The following is a 20327-nucleotide window of genomic DNA, read 5'->3' on the forward strand; positions in this document are numbered from 1 at the left end:
GAGCTGGCTGCAAAACTCTGTTTCATTTGTGTGTAAATATCTCCCCTTTGTCATATATTATGTGAAAGCGATCGAGAAACACTTCTAAAACTGAAAAAAACTTGTTTTGTAATCTGAAAAGACCTCTGGAGTCATTTACAAGACATTTCACAGATGCAAGCGTACATGTTAACTTCTGCTAACCCAAAAGCTAACTTCCTATTGAGTTAAATTTGTCTCATTAATACCTGGAAATGCACAGAGGGTGATTTACAAATATTCCATGATTTGCACAACTTCCACTCTTAAAATGTAAATATTGTTTTTGATTGACTGATTGAGGGGCTCTATGAAACATGTACAAATTGTACATAAGACAACAGGATCTTATTAATTAATTAAACAACTGCAAATTATAAAGAACACAATGCTCATATGACCGAGGGTAGGGCTGGGTATCGATTCAAATTTCAAGAATCGATTAAATTCAGATTCTTACGATTCAGAATCAATTATTTCGATTCAATTCAATTCGATCTGATATTGATTTGGGTTCATGTTATTAAAACCATTTTTTGAGCTCTTACCTGATTGTGTAGTTATGCAACATATTAATACTAGTATTATACTAACATTTGACAGCAAATTAATGAAGTATTGGTAGTTAATAATGATGGCTATAAGAGTAATGGCACGGACCAATCCCCCTCCCAGAATGACAGACAAGTATTTTTATTTTACAAACATGCTGTAAAGCAGAATTACTGAAACGATCCAGGGGACCAAAGGTCACTACACCTGGTTCATTGCTCCTGACATGTATTTTCTACAGACTTCCATGTTTTGGCCTGATGGCTTGGTTCTTTTGGCTTTAAAGTAAGGCTGCAATAAAGATTTAAAAAATAAAAACTATGGCTCTACTTCACAAAATGTGGCCCTCAAAATGCAGGCAATAGTGTTTCAGAGAGTTATAAATTAAAAAATTTTCCAGGGACAGCGGTCCCGGTCTCACCTACAAATACTTGCAGCACTCGCTGTGGGAAAAGTCCACACCGCAGAACCTTCATGCACTGTCCCATGGAAAAGGCACGTTATGAGGAACAACAACAACAAAAAAAATACTGTGTGAATTATACAGTGGATGATTCTCTTTTCTTGATTGCAACAGACAAGAGTCCCGGTACTCATGACTGACATCTTTAAATGGTTTTGACAGAGGTTGATGAATAAATTGTGGACACGCTTCTAAATCAGAACCAGCGGATCATTTCTCCAATCAATGGAGAGAAATGATCATTTTCACACCCTTGGAAACAGCGTAACGGCCCAACTGCAGCATAATTTTTTTCAGGCACACTGCTATAACGCTGGCGAGAAAAGCATATGTATTTTTTTTTAAATAGATCTTTGGATGTATAAATCGATCTGTGGTAATTAAATTGAGAATTGATTTAAAATCGGCAAATCAATCTTTTCAACCCAGCACTAGCCATACGTACTTTAGCACTGCATTTTATTTAAATTTTAAAAAGCCAAAGTACTGTCATACCACCACAGTGATGACTTCCGCCATATTTTTTCTTTGGAACAGTTATGGATGTCCCTGCTTTCTGCACATTGATAGATTTTTGTGCATGCAGGTTTGCCACTTTGTCATTTCTAAGCAGAGGAATGTCACATTTACTGTACACAAAGTGGCAGGATATAAAAAGCCTGGCAGCAACACAGTACCTCTGTCAAACATTAAAGCCTATTTGTACACATGGAGAAGATTCATGGTGTACCTGTGCAGTGAGGACAGGAACAGTCTCAAGAGAGCCCCTCTGTTCTTCAACCTCTTCCTTCAGCTTATCAATCAGATCCTGCTTCAGAGCCAGGGCTCTCTCAGCATCCTCTAGCCGACTGCACAGATCTCCCCCCTGGATGAAACGCACACACACACGCGCACAGGCACGCACGCACACACACACACACACACACACACACACACACACACACACACACACACACACACACATTATGACTTTAATCCATTAGCAAAATATTACAAATAAATATGGGAAGAACAATGTAAAACAGTTTTTACCTCATTCTTTAATTTGGAATCATAGTCTCTGAAGAGACATGTGTAGGCATGCTGTAGTTGTGTCAGTTTCTTCCTGATGGGAAAATGTACAATTACAATTTAGTAATCTACAGGTGGAACTAGCCACAAGCCCTGAGCTTCACTAAAAGACCCAGAATTTAGGGAAAGTTGAGGCCGCAGCACGCTCCATTTAATAATAAAATTAATTAAAAGAGTGAAAAGCGTAGAACTATACTACGTATACCAGTATGCTAGCCATACTAAAGGGAAAATAAGTGCGTCGTAAGTCTGGATTTGAAAGCCTCCACAGAATCTGACTGTTTTATTGACGCAGGGAGATCATTCCACAGAACAGGGGCACAATAAGAGAAAGCTCTGTGACCTGCATACTTCTTATTCATGCTAGGGACACAAAGTAGTCCTGCACCCTGAGAACGCAAAGCCCGGGCCGGTACATAAAGTTTAATTAGGTCAGCTAGGTAGGGAGGTGCCAGTCCATGAACAATTTTATAGACTAGTAACAGAACCTTAAAATCTGATCTCACTGGGACAGGAAGCCAATGAAGGGATGCCAAAATGGGTGTAAAGTGGTTGAACTTTCTGCTTCGTGTCAAAAGTCTGGCTGCAGCATTTTGAACCAATTGGAGACCCCTAATGCTGAACTGTGGTAAACCAGAAAATAAAACATTGCAGTAGTCCAATCTAGAAGAGATAAACGCATGGATCAGGGTCTCAGCATCAGCCATAGACAGGATGGGACGAATCTTCGCTATATTTCGCAAGTGGAAGAAAGCAGTCCTCATAATATCTCTAAACTGGAGGTCAAAGGACAACGTAGGATCAAAAATTACCCCAAGGTTCCTCACTTTGTCAGAGTGATGTATGACACACGAGCCTAGGATAAGCATTAGCTGGTCAAATTGATGCTGATATCTTACAGGACCAAGAACCCCAAATCTCATGTCACTAAGGTTAGATGTAATGTTATAGTACAAATCACAGTGAGAACGACTGGTCAGGTATGATGTCAAGTTGTCAACCAAGGGCAAGGGCATTCCCAGTAATCCCAAAAAGATTCTCCAGCCTATCGAGTAGAATATGATGATCCACAGTATCAAACACAGCACTAAGATCTAACAGCACCAGAACCGTAGTGGTGTTCGAATCCATTGTAAGCAGAAGCTCTTTCATCACTTTAGTGAGAGCTGTCTTTGTGGAATAATATTTTCTAAAAGCGGACTGCAGTGGCTCAAAAAGATTATTCTCAGTAAGGTAGCAGTCGTAGCTTCGTAGCAGTTTATGGACCCACAAACTGCTACGAAACCACCTTTCCAAAATTTTAGAGTAAAATTATAGATTTGATATCAGCCCAAAGTTTTTCAATACACTAGGGTCAAGATTAGATTTCTTAAGTAATGGTTTAATCGCTGCAGATTTGAAACATTTAGGAAAAGATCCAGAGGCTAATAAATTGTATATAATTTCCAGCACAGCTGGCCCAAGAGTGGGCCACAGGTCCTTAAACAGTTTTGTTGGTATCGGATCAAATAAGCAGGTTGTGCTTTTTGTAGATGTTATGCGTTTCGTCAGCACACCTAGTGAGATACTATCAAATTCTGTAAATCTAGGTAAAACCTCAACCTCAATAGCAGGGTGCAGTGGCTGGGTTAAGGCATGCTGGGATATGTTTAACCTAATCTTGCCACTGTGTCAAACAAAAACTTTGAGTTATGCTTGCTTTTGTTGATCAAATCATAGCAATAGGCCTGCTTTGTAGCCAGTAGTGCATACTTATCATGTAAGTAGCTAAAAGCCACACTTTTAGCTGAATAGCCTATCATTTTCTACAATTCTTTACATGTTTTCTCCTCTCCAATCAAGTTTTTAATCAAAGTACACTGTTCTTCTGAACAATGTCTGGAACAACCCATTTCACTTAGATTTTCAGAGAGAGATGTACTACAACCAGCATGTATTACATTTGCTGCCTTGCAGTGGTAGGCACAGTTCAGATAATCCGATAACCGATAATTATCAAAGATAATGTTTTAAATAAAATGTTTTAAAAATAAATGTTGTAAATAAAGCTGAACAGCTACAAACATTTATAAAATTTCAAATCAGTTGAGCACCTACCTGCCAAATGTTTTGTAGCAGATGTGTAGTTCTACCCTCTCCAAAACAGAGAGCTGCTTCTAGAAGAAATTGCTCTATCCTCTGCAGGCAAAAAACTGGTCACAAAAAAAAAAAAAAAAACTAATTTTCTTTAACCCCATAGTGATACGCGGGCAATATCACCCAAGGGGCATACATTTTTAAGTTATGGTTCAAATTTTAACCAAACTAATTTCGGACAATTTATTTAAATTAACATCACGTCTGAAGTTTTATAAAGTGAAAATATCAGATATATGTTTTAGTTTTAAAGTAATGCGTTAATTTTTAAGGTTTTAGTGTGGACATGCTGTGTCCAGGTGCATTATGGGTATGATAGGGTAATCTCAGTACGTTTACGACATGAGAAATGCATTTCAGACACTCTGATCAGGCTCCACGGCCAACAGCATTAAACTCTAGTGCCTAAAACTCTCGTGAATATATTCAATGGGTTTATAGACATTGTTATTGTGTTTGCATTTATTAAATTACACGCATCTTAAATGTAGCAGACACGGATTATCTGGAATTTTGTTTTGGCAAGTTTTTACGGTCTCTACTGCCATCTACTGGCCAGCAGTGTTCATGGCAGTATTCAAACTGAAGCTGGGCTGATATTTTCAATCACTGTACTCGTTTCTAGCTCAAACTGTACTACAGAACCGCACGGTGTAAAAGTTCAGAGTGCCCGATTTATATTCTCACACACATTGTACGTTCAAAAACCACATGTCGGACTTGTATTTCCAGAAGCAAAACGTAAACAGAAGCTTTTTTTTTCAAATTTAATTTACATTTCTTTTTTACAAAAACTCTCGATGGGAGACAAAGTTTAAAAAAAAAACATGACAAGACAGGTCTGCGGTGTTTGCACATGCACAGTGCGAGAGGCTGGATGCTTGTAGCTCTTCAGCAGCGGGATACCCTCACAACGCTCGACCAGAATATCAAACAGGTTTGATTTTCATCTAACCATATGATCGCCGATCAGGCGGTGGTCGTGAGATGTTTAACGCAGCTCATTACTCCATGTAAACTAAACGATCCAGGATGCGTGATTAACCTGATAGTGTGATCCAAAAAATTCTCGCACAAATGAAAAATCAGCTGAAAAAGGGCCAAAATTTGCACTGGCACCAGTAGATCTTGGCAGTGTTCTATTTATTTTTGACACTGGTTATATCAGATGGTTATCTAATTACAACTTGGCTTTTTATTTTTTATTTTTTTGAAAATGCCTGTTTTATAAATAAAAAAAATGGAATATTTTACAAAAGCACATTTATCTGTAAACACCAACACACAACACACGTCACATTAACGTGTTGGTTTACATAATGAATGCCTCAACCAAATCAGTGTTAGCGGAGGCACATTTTACCCAGAATCCTTTGCGATCTGTCTGTGTTTGTTACAAAACTTCAGAATTAGTGCATTATTCAACATTAAAAGATATGTTATATTTTAACTTTGTACAAATGGCAGAATTGACATTAATGGAGTTATTCTATCAGTATTCATTTTATTTATACACCAAACCATAACTCAGCATTGCTTTATTTTCCAAGACCTCCGCCTGACGGCAGCGTTGTGATTGAGTAGAGAGTTGAGCTTCGTGGCTCCTTTCAGCTTGCGTCTGTGCTGGAAGCCATGTAGTAAACTGGAAATTCCAGCAGGGGGCAAGATGTTCAAAGACAGAAGTGCTGGCTCATTGTTTGGGTCTGTTGTCACTTTTGATGCTACCAGAAGCGATCGTGGTGTTAAAACTCAAAATCAGCTTGTTAGTCGTTCCAAGTGTACCAAAGACAATACTGGAATTCATCGGTTATCTGTAACTTCCAATACATTTTTGGGTGGTTTATCATTTTATCTTTATCAAAGATAACTTTTCAGGTATCTGTTATCAAAGTTCATTTTTTTTGGTTATCTGTGCCCACCACTGCTGCCTTCATCCTTAAATTAAGGGCCATCTGTTTGTTTGTTTTTTCCACAGAAAGAAATACAGATTGCAATGCTAAAGTACCCTCGGCCGTATGAGCATAAAAACAGGAAAAGCAAGATATATTTTCACTTGCCCAACTTATGCAGTAGTGCCAATATACTGCACTGGTGGACAAACCCCAACATAAAATGTGACCTTTTGATCCTAAAAGTAGGCCAAGGTCAGCTACCTTCAATGTCCTACAAGTTCATTATCCTGAGATTACACCCTGTAAAAGTAATGCTGCAGATAACAGATAAAACAGATGTAATGAATGAAAGAGTGTGTAGAAAGAATGTGACCTTTTGACCACTTAAAACAGGTTAAGGTTAGCCATCTTTGAATTTGTCCAAGGCCTGTGTCGCAAGAATGTTCCCTGTGAATTTGAAGACCCTGTCAGTAACAGCAAAAATGCAGACACCGTTTTTTGTTTTTGGAACACCCTAATATTCTTTTTCTTTGCGCTTTGTAAAGTAATGACGAATTTGATCATTTTTTCTTCATGTTTTGATTTGGAATACAATGTGTATTGTTCCCAATGCATTTGTGTGTATGGAAATAAAAACTATTATAAGAGTTTTGAGCTTTACTCACTTTTTTTAAACACGCTGCTATTATTTTGAACACAACTGTACATGTTAAAAACCCTGCTGTAGGCAGAGGTGGGTAACCTCAGCTTCAGTGAGTAGAAGTTCAACCATGTCTTTTTTCTATGTGTGCACCCAAAACAGGTGATTTTAGTGATTAGCTCATCGACCTGCCTGAAGATGTGAACTAATAGCTGGTTTAGTGGGTAGATGGAATAAAAATGCTGTAGGGCGTCTGATCACTGAAGACAGGGTTACCCACCTCCAGCTGTAGGAGATGAGAAAGCAGGTCACCACACAGGGTCCCTCCACTGTTCATGTTAAACTCAGTTATTTAAACTGAGCTGAGGAGAGACGATACATTGTGTCTTAACAAGCCCACCTCTCTTCTGTGACAACATGCCGCTCTGTTTTTAAGGCTTGTTCCAGGCTCTTAGTCTGAAACAGCAGCTTGTCCATGGCCACATGATGCTGCTTTCTTTGCTGCTCCTGCTCTCGTTCTGCCACCTGCAGGGCCTCCAACGTACTACATAACCTACAGACAGCAAGACACAGAAATTCATAAGCACGCACACGCACACACACGCGCGCGCGCACACACACACACACACAGCAAAACCATCCTGGTCATTTCATCACAACCCACATATTTATGCCAACATGATTACTTACTTTTCTTCCAGTAGTTTACGTTCTTGCTCACTTTTATCAAGGCAGCTCTGTCTCTCATTCAGCTCTCCTAACAGAGATGTTGCCTGAGCTTTCAGAGTTTCACATTCCTTCGACAACTGCAAAAATTTAAAAACTTGCATGAAGGTACACGGAAAAACAAACACTTTAAAACAAAATACTGTATCTGAAACAAATCAAAAATAAAGTTAATTTTATAATTCAGATCAAGGTGACAAATACATTTCAACTTCATATCAATGTTACATTTTCAAACGTCACAAAATAAATTGAATCATTGACTTAAAACAAGTGATTATTTCAGAAAAGTGCTGCATAGTTCATACCTGTGTACAGTCCTTTTCTTTCTGTTTGAGCAGAGCTTCGGTTCTGTCCCTCTGTGCTGAACTTCTCTGCAAATAGTCAAGCTTCTCCTCCAGCTCCCGATACCTACAAACACAGGAGCTTCGTAACTGCCAGCACGCTAATATAACTAGCCCATGTTTTGAATCGAATTTGCCACATAAAATTGAAAATTTAGTAATTAAACATTGAAGCTAGTAAGGCAGTAAAGTGTGATGTCAGACCAATCAAATTCTGCATGCATTTAATTTAAGTGTCTTCCAGTTATTTCCCAGGTACAGCTGTATTTGGCATTTCACAGAAGAAAGAATTTTTTTTTTATTACAATATTTCCAAAATAGAAAAAGTTAGCAGCACTATGGATGACCTCCAGAAAAAAAACTGTTTAACTACTAAGGACTAAGGACAGCAATGACAATATGGTTGCTGCATTAGGGGCACGATCCTGCAGCTTTAATAACAATCCAAAAATAGCATCTGAATTTCAGAGGTGAAGAAAGTGACAGGAAAATTACAAATTTCTCTGTACAACCTGCAGCTGCCAGCACCAAAGAAAACTTTGGTCATGCTTGCCATACAGAAATTGAACAACAGGGGGCTGACAAACACTCAGAGAGCAAATGCTGTCAAAATAATTTGAGTCAGCTGAGAGTCTGCAAAGGTAAGTTGGAATTTCATACAGCTTTCTCCTTGGTGGGTGAATTGTTTTCTGTCCTCTTATCAAAAGAGCAGCGCTGCCAAACATCCCGCATTGGGCGGGACAGGCCCGTCATTTACCCGTGTCCCGCAATGAGCATGGGTGTGCGCGGGACACCCATTAGTCCCGCAGCTGTGTGGGTCTAGGCGTGACTGCAGACTCCCCTAGTTATGCTTTGCGCCCTGGCGATCGCGGCCACATGTGGGTGTCCCACACTGATATGGTCAAATGTTGGCAGGTATCAAAGAGCACTGGGGTCGAACTGTCAACAGTGAAGATAGAGTGTTCTGAAGCAGAGACAACTACTTTCAAATGATTGCTAAGCCTGGATGAGTAATGGGTCCAAAACCTTGATCCATATATGAAGAGGCATTCTATGCAGTGGAGCGTCACATCTTCAACCATTCCAATGACATTCAATGAAAGAAATGTTTGTTCCTTCCGCAGGGAAAGTGATGTCTTCCATTTTTCTTACATGTAAAGTGGATGACCTTGCAAAGAGCCAAACCACAAATGAAAAAGTTCTTGCACCATTTTGCTTTGGCATCTACACAAGAATGCCCAAATAAGATGATAAAATGGATTTTGTTTTATCATGGCAATGCCCCCACTCAAGTGTTGATGGTTGCCACGCCAATGAGTTTTTCAGCTGGTTGAATTCTCAAAATACGCTGTCACACAATCTGACTTCTTTTGAAACATTCAAGTAACATTTGGCTCTAACATATGGAGCAATAGGGAACTGCAGTCTCATTTGAACCCCTGCATGATATGGTGGGATTTGACCACCTCCGGGGACAACCTGCTCAAACACAGTATCACTTCTCACGGAAAAATGGTGTACTGTTTTGTTTTCGGCTGCAGTCACAGAAGCAGTCGGAAAAAGTGTAGGGTTTTTTTTGGCTCCTAGTGGAGAAGGGAAGATGAGGCAAATGGGAGAGGTCGTATCGGTAAGTGTCAGGCTACACACATTGACAGAGTAGCTGCCTTCTCTCGCCTGCACAACCGCATAGTCACTTTGTCTTTGCATTTTCATTTTGTTTGCCATGTAATTTGCCTGAAAACTCAGAGGAAAAGCTATGTTTCTGATGAGGACAGACGATGGCTGTCCCAGATGTAGAATTAATGCGTCATATTTTACCCCTTTAACGCCCACCCTCAAACGTGACTACAGTGCCCCATGACAATATAACTGCTGATGAGGACTTTCCTGAGCATCAAGACAAAAGTGTTGTGAGCATCACCAAAAGAAGCACTGCTGGACAACATGGGTACTTTGTCAAAATTTAACACATGGCATCATCAAGGGCAATGTGGAAATCTTTACATTTAAATCTATAACCAAAAGTTCAATTTAAGTAAATCTGGCAGATTTGTGTCTGCCACAACAGTACAGTAGCTGTAAAGAGATGATATGAACAAAGGAACTCCAAAGTTAAAGAGAGCTAAACTGTTGCTGAATGTGTAAAGCTAGTTAACTGTTGCTCTGTAGTAAAGGGATAGACATGCAGACAGGAAATGGTGAGAAAAGAAACTGACACAGAGCCATGGGCTCACCTGCCCTGTGTGGCCTGAAGCTGCTCTGTGAGTTTAGCAAGGCTAGAGCTGGAAAGAGAAAGTAAAAGACAGGAAGAAGGAACACACCTCAAATAAGATTATTATTTACAAAGAGAATTTCAGAAAGTTAGTATTCTTATTTCACTAAGGAAAGCATGAAGAGATTTATGAATAAGTTTCATAAAGCAGCACTCAGTAGCTCAGTTAAGGACAACACAAAACATTTTTTGTGCATGTGGGTTTTGAGTCATACCAGTCAGAAGAGTGTTGGGCTTCAGATCGATGCTGAACCACTTCCTCTGTTACACCGCATGCCTGCAAATACAAACGTTCTGATGAGTTTTTTTTTTTTTTTTAAATATGGGGGGGCAAGTAAATCATGCATCTTCCCACACTCATCCCACAAGTGAGTGAACAATATTTAACCTGGGCTTTTCCTCTCTCAACTGTTCCTTTTTCTAAAAACATGAATGATGTCATGATAATGGGCCTCAGGATGTCATCATGACATCTCTGTGCATTCAACTCACCAATGATAAAAAGTACCTGTGTTCGTAGCTCATAATTTATACCCGTCCACACCATAAATCCACCATCACCGTGGCTCACGCTTCACAACAACATCAGTAAACTGTTCATCCACGATGGCAAGCACACTATCTGGCATCTGCTTGGTGCAGTGTACTGGGATTTATCCATGAAGAGAACATTTCCTTGAACTACCACGTGCCATCAATGGTGAGTGTTTGCCCAATCAAGTTGGTTATAATGACAAACTGCAGTCAGGTCAAGGCCCTGCTGAGGATGAAGAGCACTCATAAGCTTTCCTTAAACGGGGTCTGATCATTTGTGCTGAAATTCTTTGGCTGTGCAAACCAACTATTGCATCAGCTGTTTGGGTGGCTAGTCATGGAAGATTTCATGTGAGGAAGTCAGATGTGGTGATCCATTTTTGGTACTTTTTACATCATCATTTTATTTTTATTTTTTTTCAAGTTTGTAAAATAAATACTTTTTATGATAAAATATTTGAATCCATGGTTGAAAGTTATTGGAATTTAAGGTTATGATTAACTAGACTGAGACACACACATACATATGGTATATGTGTGTGTGGCACATATGGACCAGTGTGAGTGTTATAAGCCTTTAAATGAGACATTATTTTGGGGTATTCTGAATTTCTGGCCATTTTTAGAGTCTTGTACAAGGAAAAAAATATATAGTGTAGCTGTTCTGATTAAATGTTTGAAATTTACAGTAAAAAAAATAGCTTAAGAAGATAATTTTCAAAAATGTACATACAATAACAATGAAGATATTAATGATCAAACTCAGGAAAACGCTTGTTAAACAAAACATATAAAATTAATAAAAATTTCAGAGAGCTGTATCTTCTAAACTAATGGGGATGCAGACCGAATATCAGGGCTGTGAAATGTAAATTGTGAAATCCGAGGAAAATTTGCAGGTGGGGGGGGGGGGGGGGGGTAGCTCCCCAGGAGCCAGGGTCTAGGGCCCTGTGGGGCCCCAGAATTAAATTTTTATCTAATGATACTTTTTCAGCATCTCCTGGAAGAACAAATCTCAAAATTAGTAGATATTTAAATGATCCTACATTCAACCTTTTATTTGACCTGTCAATGATGATGTTGAAATAACAGAGTATGACATGGAAGTAAGACCTGGAATGATTTTCCTTTTAATTGTAAACCAAATTATGCAAGACAAATTAAACTACATGAAATTTATGAAGACTGAAAAGACTGTTACAGCATTTCAAAAACCATAGCTAAAGCTTGTAGAATATTTGGAAAATCATGGTAAAATATCAATAACATACCTTATAGTAAAAAGTCACATATTCTTGTGTGAATTCATGCAGCCTAAATCCATTCAAAGCCACAGTCTTTTTTACAATGAAAGTCTAGATTAATGAAAAAAGTCACATAATCTTGTCTAAAATCCTGTTTGAACAGCACAATATTTATTTTCCAGGGAGAGAAAAATTCTTACCGTGTTTACTGAGAGGGCAGTTCACTTTTCCCAATTTCGATTTATTTTTTTTTCAATTTATTTTCATTTATATAGCGCCAAATCACAACAGAGTTGCCTCAAGGTGCTTCACACAGGTAAGGTCTAACCTTACCAACCCCCAGAGCAACAGTGGTAAGGAAAAACTCCATCTGAGGAAGAAACCTCAAGCAGACCAGACTCAAAGGGGTGACCCTCTGCCTGGGCCATGCTACAAACATAAATTACAGAAATAATTCACAGAACAATTCACGGACGAATATAAAAGAATTGCTGTTGGTGCACAGGATAGGAGGATCGCCAACACAAACACAACTCCCATCTCTGGATGGAGCTGCACCTTAGACAGAGAAACAACAGAATCAGGCATCAGAAAGACAAAAAATACTGTATAATTTGCCAGCATTAATCAACAAGAAAAACAGAAGAAATACTAAGGTGATCGCCGGCCGCTAGCCATAAGCTTCACTAGAAGACCCAGAATTTAGGTGAAGTTGAGGCCGCGGCCCACTTCAATTACTAATAACATGAATTAAAAGAGTAAAAAGCGTAAAACAAAACTGCACCAGTATGCTAGCCATATGAAAGGGAAAATAAGTGCGTCTTAAGTCTGGACTTGAAAGTCTCCACAGAATCTGACTGTTTTATTGACGCAGGGAGATCATTCCACAGAACAGGGGCACGATAAGAGAAAGCTCTGTGACCCGCAGACTTCTTATTCACCTTAGGGACACAAAGTAGTCCTGCACCCTGAGAACGTAAAGCCCGGGCCGGTACGTAAGGTTTAATTAGGTCAGCTAGGTAGGGAGGTGCCAGTCCATGAATAATTTTATAGGTTAGTAGCAGAACCTTAAAATCTGATCTCACTGGGACAGGAAGCCAGTGAAGAGATGCCAAAATGGGTGTAATGTGGTCAAACTTTCTGCTTCGTGTCAAAAGTCTGGCTGCAGCATTCTGAACCAATTGGAGACCCCTAATGCTAGACTGCGGTAAACCAGAAAATAGAACATTGCAGTAGTCCAATCTAGAAGAGATGAACGCATGGATCAGGGTCTCAGCATCAGCCATAGACAGAATGGGACGAATCTTCGCTATATTTCGCAGGTGGAAGAAAGCAGTCCTAGTAATATTTCTAATATGGAGACCAAAGGACAACAAAAGATCAAAAATTACCCCAAGGTTCCTCACTTTGTCAGTGTGATGTATGACACACGAGCCTAGGCTGAGTGTTAACTGGTCAAATTGATGGACCATGAACCATCATTTCAGTCTTTTCAGAGTTTAAAAGTAGGACGTTTCTAGACATCCAACTTCTCACTGATGCAAGGCAATCTTCTAAGGATTTTATGTGAACGAGATTACCTGCAGTTATCGGCATATATAACTGAGTATCATCTGCACAGCAGTGAAAGGTAATCCCAAAATGCCGCAATATGTGCCCAAGGGGTGCTATATAAAGGGAGAAAAGCAGGGGGCCTAAGACAGACCCCTGAGGAACCCCAAATTTCATGTCACTAAGGTTAGAGGTAGTGTTACTGTACAAAATACAGTGAGAACAACTGGTCAAATATGACGTCAGCCATGCAAGGGCACTCCCAGTAATCCCAAAATGATTTTCCAGCCTATCAAGTAGAATATGATGATCCACTGTATCAAATGCAGCACTGAGATCTAACAGCCAACAGAATCGTAGTGGTGTCCGAATCCATTGTAAGCAGAAGATCATTCACCACTTTAGTGAGAGCTGTTTCTGTGCAATGATATTTTCTAAAAGCAGACTGCAGCGGCTCAAAGAGATTATTCTCAGTAAGATAGTCTACAAGCTGCCGTGACACCACTTTTTCCAGAATTTTAGAACAAAATGATAGATTTGATATCGGCCGATAGTTTTTCAATACACTAGGGTCAAGATTAGGTTTCTTAAGTAATGGTTTAATCACTGCATATTTGAAACGTTTAGGAACAGATCCAGAAGTTAAAGAAAGATTAATAATTTCCAGCACAATCGGCCCAAGAGTGGGCCACAGGTCCTTAAACAGTTTTGTTGGTATAGGATCAAATAAACAGGTTGTGCTTTTTGTTGATGTTACGAGTTTCGTCAGCATGTCTAGAGAGATACCATCAAATTCTGTAAATCTAGGTAATACCTCAGTAGTGGTGCCCACCTCAATAGCAGGGCGTTTCTTTTATCTTTCAGGTGTGTTGATGAAGCCAGTGACAATTCCATGGATTCTTGTCCTTATAAGACTTTTTCAAACAGTCTTTCTCGCCATCTTCTCTCTGTGCGATGTTGGTCCGTGACACAGACATGCTGCACAAATCTTCTTTTAAAAACTTGAAAGCTTTAAAGTTTGGGATGTCCACATGCTAAGTTTAGCTTAAGTGTCGCACAAGAGCCACACAGCGTCGCCGCAGCAACCAACCAGTCCTGCTTTATGACAACAGTCGTAACAGCTACGCTTTGAGTGGCATTTTTCCTCCGCAAAACTCCACGGATCCAAGGAAACTGATTTGTATCTGTAACACACAGAGCAGTGTCCGCGGACTTATAAAACTTACATGATGTCGTAGAAAAAGAGAACGCTTTGCGATAAGCATTTTAAAAACTCAGTGATGATCACAATTAAAGAGTACAACACTAACACCCCACCCCCCTCCCCATGATGAAATCCGCGGAATCCTGCAGATCCACGGAGTTTTCACAGCCCTGTAATATCTGTGATTCCTCCATAGATTTGGTATAAGAGCACCTGTAAATCTTTTTCCAAGCCAGTTTGATAGGGTAACCTGGGTTCCACTGGGTGATTTAATATGGAATGACCCATTAATAAAAATTACAAAAAAAAGCCATCAATAGATTAATATCTATTGCAGAAATAAATCAGTAGTTGCAGCCCTTGACGGTGCAACTGTTTTCTGGTTGGTAGATGCAGAGTTTGGCACCAGGATATCACATCTAACATCATGACACGGGGTTTTCCAATGTAGAACTGTCAGGAAAAACATGCCGGCAAGGATGAGACAAACTGATGAGTCTGATGCACAGGATTCCCTTACAGTGCCAAAGTTAGAACATATTCTTGACTCCCATTCCTTCTTACTAACAAAGATTTTAAGACATTTGTGAACAAAATCTGTCTTTTGGTGTGCACTGAAGAAATAAATGGTAAATGGACTGCATTTATATAGCGCTTTTCCATCTGCATCAGATGCGCAAAGTGCTTTACAATAATGCCTCACATTCACCCCGATGTCAAGGTGTTGCCATACAAGGCGCTCACTACACACCGGGAGCAACTTGGGGATTTTCTGTTCAGGCTGGGATTTGAACCACGAGACCATCACCTCCCCAAATAAATAAATAAATAGTTTACTTAGTTAAATAGTTTACTTCAACTCATAAAAAATGGGAATGAAAACAACAGTCCTGCATTTATATTTTTGACTGTACAAGCAACATACGTACTAGTACACATACAGACGCTGTAATGACAGTAGCCTTTATTAAAATAATTAAACGTGAAATTAATCATTTGTATGGGGATCTCAACGTGACCCTTTTGGGGATCTATACCTGTCTGCAATATTACAATGAAAAACCGATGAATGCAACTGAGTAGTTGGAGGGCAGGGATAGCAGCAATCAATTCAAATGATGCCTCTTGCATTTAAAAGACTTCAAAGTCACGGTATACACATCATGCAGTTGTGTATACCATACACCAAAAATGGTGTGTGTTCTTATGTGTGGTGCTGCACAAAAGTTGCACGTATTGTTACCTGTGCCTGGACCAGCTTGGCTAACAGCTGGTCAATGTTGCGACGCATTCGCCCTCTCTCCTTCTCGCCCTCATCCCTTTCCCTTTCCAGTTCTTCATTCTTCCTCCTCAGCTCTTTTATTCCTTCTTCCAGCTTTTCTTTGTGGATCTTCAGACTCTGCATGAACTCATTTGCACCTTCCACAGACTGTAGGGGGAAAAAAAAAAAAGAGTGACAAAAATAAGAACTAGAAGGACCCCCTGGTAGAGCACATACCTGCACCAAGGCCACACAATCAGATTTAATTAAACAAGGATAAATTAACTTTTTATGCTAGTAATATTAAAAGAATATTAATCAAGCGTCTGAGTGCTTAACTTGCCCTTGTCACATCTCACATGGTGCATGAATGCATGATGTAGCTAGCCTTGTTTGCATGTAAATCACCACGGCAGTGATTATAAAAATAACCTTAAAAGTTCTAGCAGTACCACGGGCAAAAACTCGGATTCCTCTCCTGTTGATGAGCAGTCAAAGCCTTTTCGTGCTTGGTGCTGCTCTCTGAATTGCATTACTTCCAGTTATATAACGGCTGAGTGGATCCTTGTCATTTGATTGGTGCTTTGTATGTCACGTGACATGGATTATTCGTCCCATTTGTGTTGCGGTACATTTAACGTGCAATTTGGCTCCACTTAGCGTGCAGATTTGGTTCCATAAATTTTGTACCATTGCACGCTGCAAACCCGGCCCACTAGTGTATGAAAATGGCATTTATGAGTTCAATTGTACAAATATTTCATGAGGTGAACGATGGACTGTTCCATTCAACGAAGCTTCCACTGAATGAATGAAAAAACATCTAAAATACATCCATGTCATTTGATACGTTATTAATTTATAAACAGAAAAGGGATTTACATTTTGGTGTGCGTCACTGGTGCTTTGATGTCAAAAGTCCAGCGCAAATTTTAAATAGGAGACTAAAATTGTTCTTAATCACCTTGCAAAAACAGAGACAGTTCAATTTTGACGATGTCGTCCATGATGCCGTGTACAGACTGCCATATGCTCAGTCCAGCGAAAAATCGCATTGTCAGAAATTTTTCCAGCTCTTCATTCTAACTTCATCCTAACAGCTCTTCATGCCTCCAGATGGCTCGCAGTGTAGTGGATTTTGGGGTTTTTTTTGTGTTAGAAGAATTAGCATAGTCAATTAGCTTGTTCCAATAGCTGTCCGTCAACAAAACAAACTCCGCCATGTTTAGCTAAACGTCATACCCCGTAGTGTGAGCGCGCGTTGTGCAATTTTATTTTTATTTTATTTAAATTATATAGCGCCATATCACAACAAAGTCACCTCAAGGTGCTTCACACAAGTAAGCTCTAACCTTACCAACCCAGAGAGTAAGCACACAGGCGACAGTGCTAATGAATGAATGGATGAAAGATTTGTCATTACAAATGCAACAACAACGAAATTACGTTTACACTCCAATTACCTCAGAATACAGCAATTAATCCACAATTATTACTTGTTTACCGTAATTATGGCACACATCAAAATTAAAGACAACACATATACATTTGACATTGCTTATGTGCTCTAAACTTGAAGCAGTCCATCATCGGAATTGAGGCAAAGTAGGTGAAGGCCGCAGCAACGTGAGTTGCGCTGCCAAGGAAAAAACTACCTCTGATGATTTGAGGAAGAAACCTCAAGCAGCGCACTCGGACAGGTTTCAAACAGCCTAAAACTGTTCATTCTTTGTTTGATTCTAAAACTGTTGGATTCACAGTGTCACATGTGGATTGTCCCGTCATCTACATTGTGACATCCAACAATGCCACTGGTTCAGGTTTAATGATCTTTAATAAAACTGACTCTGGGAGCGCAGAGAGCCTTAAAAACATCCAAAATGGTTTAATTCATGATGTTTTTTCATGTCAGTCTAAAACGGAGGACGGAGATGGATGTATAGCTAGTTAGCTAGCATTAAAGCTATAGGGCCTTCCAAATTTCACAAAACTGAGGAAATTTAGTTCCTACTGAAATCCAAGTATTATATTGCAAGTTTATTTTCATAAAATGCTGCAAAATTACATCTTATTTTAATGAAAAGGGCATAATTGTCTGGGGGGAAATCCCTTTATCGTCGTCATGCAGGCAAACTACAGAAGGAAGCGTGTGCATGCGTGAGGTTTTGAGATTACCTGTGACGCATCTCACTTTAACATCAATAAGATTTCTTGTAAATCACTTCCAAGTCTATCAAATGTTGGCCAAGTATCTCACACACACACACACTAAAACCCGCATATAATGGATTCAGGTGGGCCAGCGAATGTTGTCCGTTCTAATCAAAATCTGTTACATGTATAAAACAGCCAAAATCCATTATAGGTATGTAACGGATTAGTTACAGCCAGGAGGTGCCAAATGTTCTACATGGAATCCTGAATCAGGACCTGTCTCATTTAATGCCTGGGTCAAAACTTCCTCTGAATAAAATAAATGCTGGCCTTAAATAAAATATGACAGGAGTGAAAACAAAAAAGTGATCACAGCCTTTTGCAGTGTCCAATTTAGCAGGTGCACGTCAGGTTGCGGGTCCTGTGTCGTACCTCTGTTACTGGGCACGTCCAGACTGGTCTGTCCGGTATGCGTAAAGGGTCTTATGTGAGCGAAAATCCATCATACTAAATCTGGTATATACAGTGTTTATTACATGGAAAACCATACAAAAGCATTTGGGACTTTTGGTGAAGTTCATTCTTGACCCAAAATACATAAGCATACCAAATGGCAAATGTCAGCTCTCCCAAGTTTGTCTGAAATCAAACATGCATACACGCAGAGCTTTTTGTCTTTTCTGCATTATGCTGCAAGTAGGTGCTTTTATTTTTATGCACCCACAAACAGACTGTGGTGGAAGACATCAAACACAGTACATTTTTCACTCATGGTAACAGCAACATGACACTTAACTAAACTGACACAAAAACACAATAAATCAATGACACTAACAACACTTTTAAACTAACATGAATCACAGTAACATTTAAAACTCCCATGGTGCATTGCAGCAGCACAACATCCATTGTTCACTGTTGTTAGCTAATATCTCCAAAAATATTAGTTCTGTGAAGTCACCTATAATATGCACCTGCCCTATTAAATCAGCAGCGTATTTAGAAAAAACACTGGTGACATAGCGCTATTTAATTCAATTTAATGCGACTTCCCCAACAATGTCTTCATATGTTTGTATGAAATGTTTTGTGTCTTTGCATGTCAACGCTGTGAAACAGAAAATTAAATGTACTTGACCAGCAGTTTGTATAAATCTGTTTTACCAGGCTGCGAGGTGGTATGGTCTGCATGTGCTGATCTGTCTCCTCCCCTTTGTTCCTCACAAGCTGATTTACTATCTGAAAGTGGAACCAGAGACCTAATTGAATACAAGCAACATATGTGCTAGTGCATGTACAAACCCTGTATTGACTGCAGCCTTTAAACATGAAACCCATCGAGCAGGTGCCTGTGCTCACCAGGTGGCAACACAGCACGTAACATCTGCAACACTTTTCAGGAATTGACATTAAGCTTTTTAGTGTACTTGTCCATAGGACAAGTAACCCTGGCAGTTTACTTGTCCTATAGGAAAAGGTGGTTGTCCGGACAACCCGTGAGTGAGATTCAAATGAAATATTTATCACATATACTTTGCTCTGACTTGTCACTTAATAAAACCTGTCATACTTCTTTTGTTTGTAAGTACTTTAACTCTAATATTCCAACATAAGAATTGCAGCTGAAATAGAAAAAGCATTACATTTCATCATTTTCTGGTACTGAGATTCAGATTACATATTTATCACATCTACTTTGCTGTGACATATCACTTCATGAAAAGTTAATACTGTCACTCTCCTGTGTGGGTGGTAACATTTTGGAGTTTTATTACAGAAGATGTGGCAACACAAACAGTTCATCTGTGGTAATACAGGGAGGCACTTATTGCCTTAATCCAAAAAAAAAAAAACCCAAAAAAAACATAAAACACAAAAATAATGCATGGCCTGTGGTCTTACAGTTTTTCAAAATGTGGTGGTGATGGACACGTAATGATCCTGACATTTACATTGTCTTCTATTTCTGTAACTGCAGACTGTATGAAAACAACATATTTCATGTTTTGTGAGATGAGCTTTATTTATTTATTTTTTGTTAATATATACCCATTCCTACATTTGAGGCCTGCAGCATTTTCCAAGAAAAAAAGGTTGGGACAGGGCAGTTTATTGTTAATGGAAGAATAGTTAATATTTACAGCCAGTTTTCTTGGGAAATGTCAGAGGATGAATACATGAACATTTCCAACTCACTGAATATTTCTTAGACTTTATTTACATCAATCATTCAGAAACACAACAGTGTGGTACTTTATGGTAAAT

The 20327-nt window shown here is 39.3% G+C and overlaps 1 protein-coding gene across 1 annotated transcript in view; it reads right to left on the bottom strand.

Annotated features, from left to right (window-relative positions):
* The window catches only part of ikbkg (inhibitor of nuclear factor kappa B kinase regulatory subunit gamma), a 111756-nt gene that overhangs the window by 22138 nt on the left and 69291 nt on the right, over positions 1-20327 (bottom strand). Inside the window, exons 6-14 of the mRNA XM_034172075.1 lie at positions 19227-19301; positions 15891-16076; positions 10330-10391; positions 10077-10124; positions 7807-7909; positions 7463-7578; positions 7173-7325; positions 2066-2138; positions 1764-1898 (exon numbers count right to left, since the gene is read on the bottom strand). Coding sequence (XP_034027966.1) covers positions 1764-1898; positions 2066-2138; positions 7173-7325; positions 7463-7578; positions 7807-7909; positions 10077-10124; positions 10330-10391; positions 15891-16076; positions 19227-19301 — 951 coding nt within the window. The remainder of the gene's footprint in view (positions 1-1763; positions 1899-2065; positions 2139-7172; positions 7326-7462; positions 7579-7806; positions 7910-10076; positions 10125-10329; positions 10392-15890; positions 16077-19226; positions 19302-20327) is intronic.

The sequence above is a fragment of the Thalassophryne amazonica genome, chromosome 6 (genome assembly GCF_902500255.1).
Source record: "Thalassophryne amazonica chromosome 6, fThaAma1.1, whole genome shotgun sequence".
Taxonomy (NCBI): Eukaryota; Metazoa; Chordata; class Actinopteri; order Batrachoidiformes; family Batrachoididae; genus Thalassophryne; species Thalassophryne amazonica.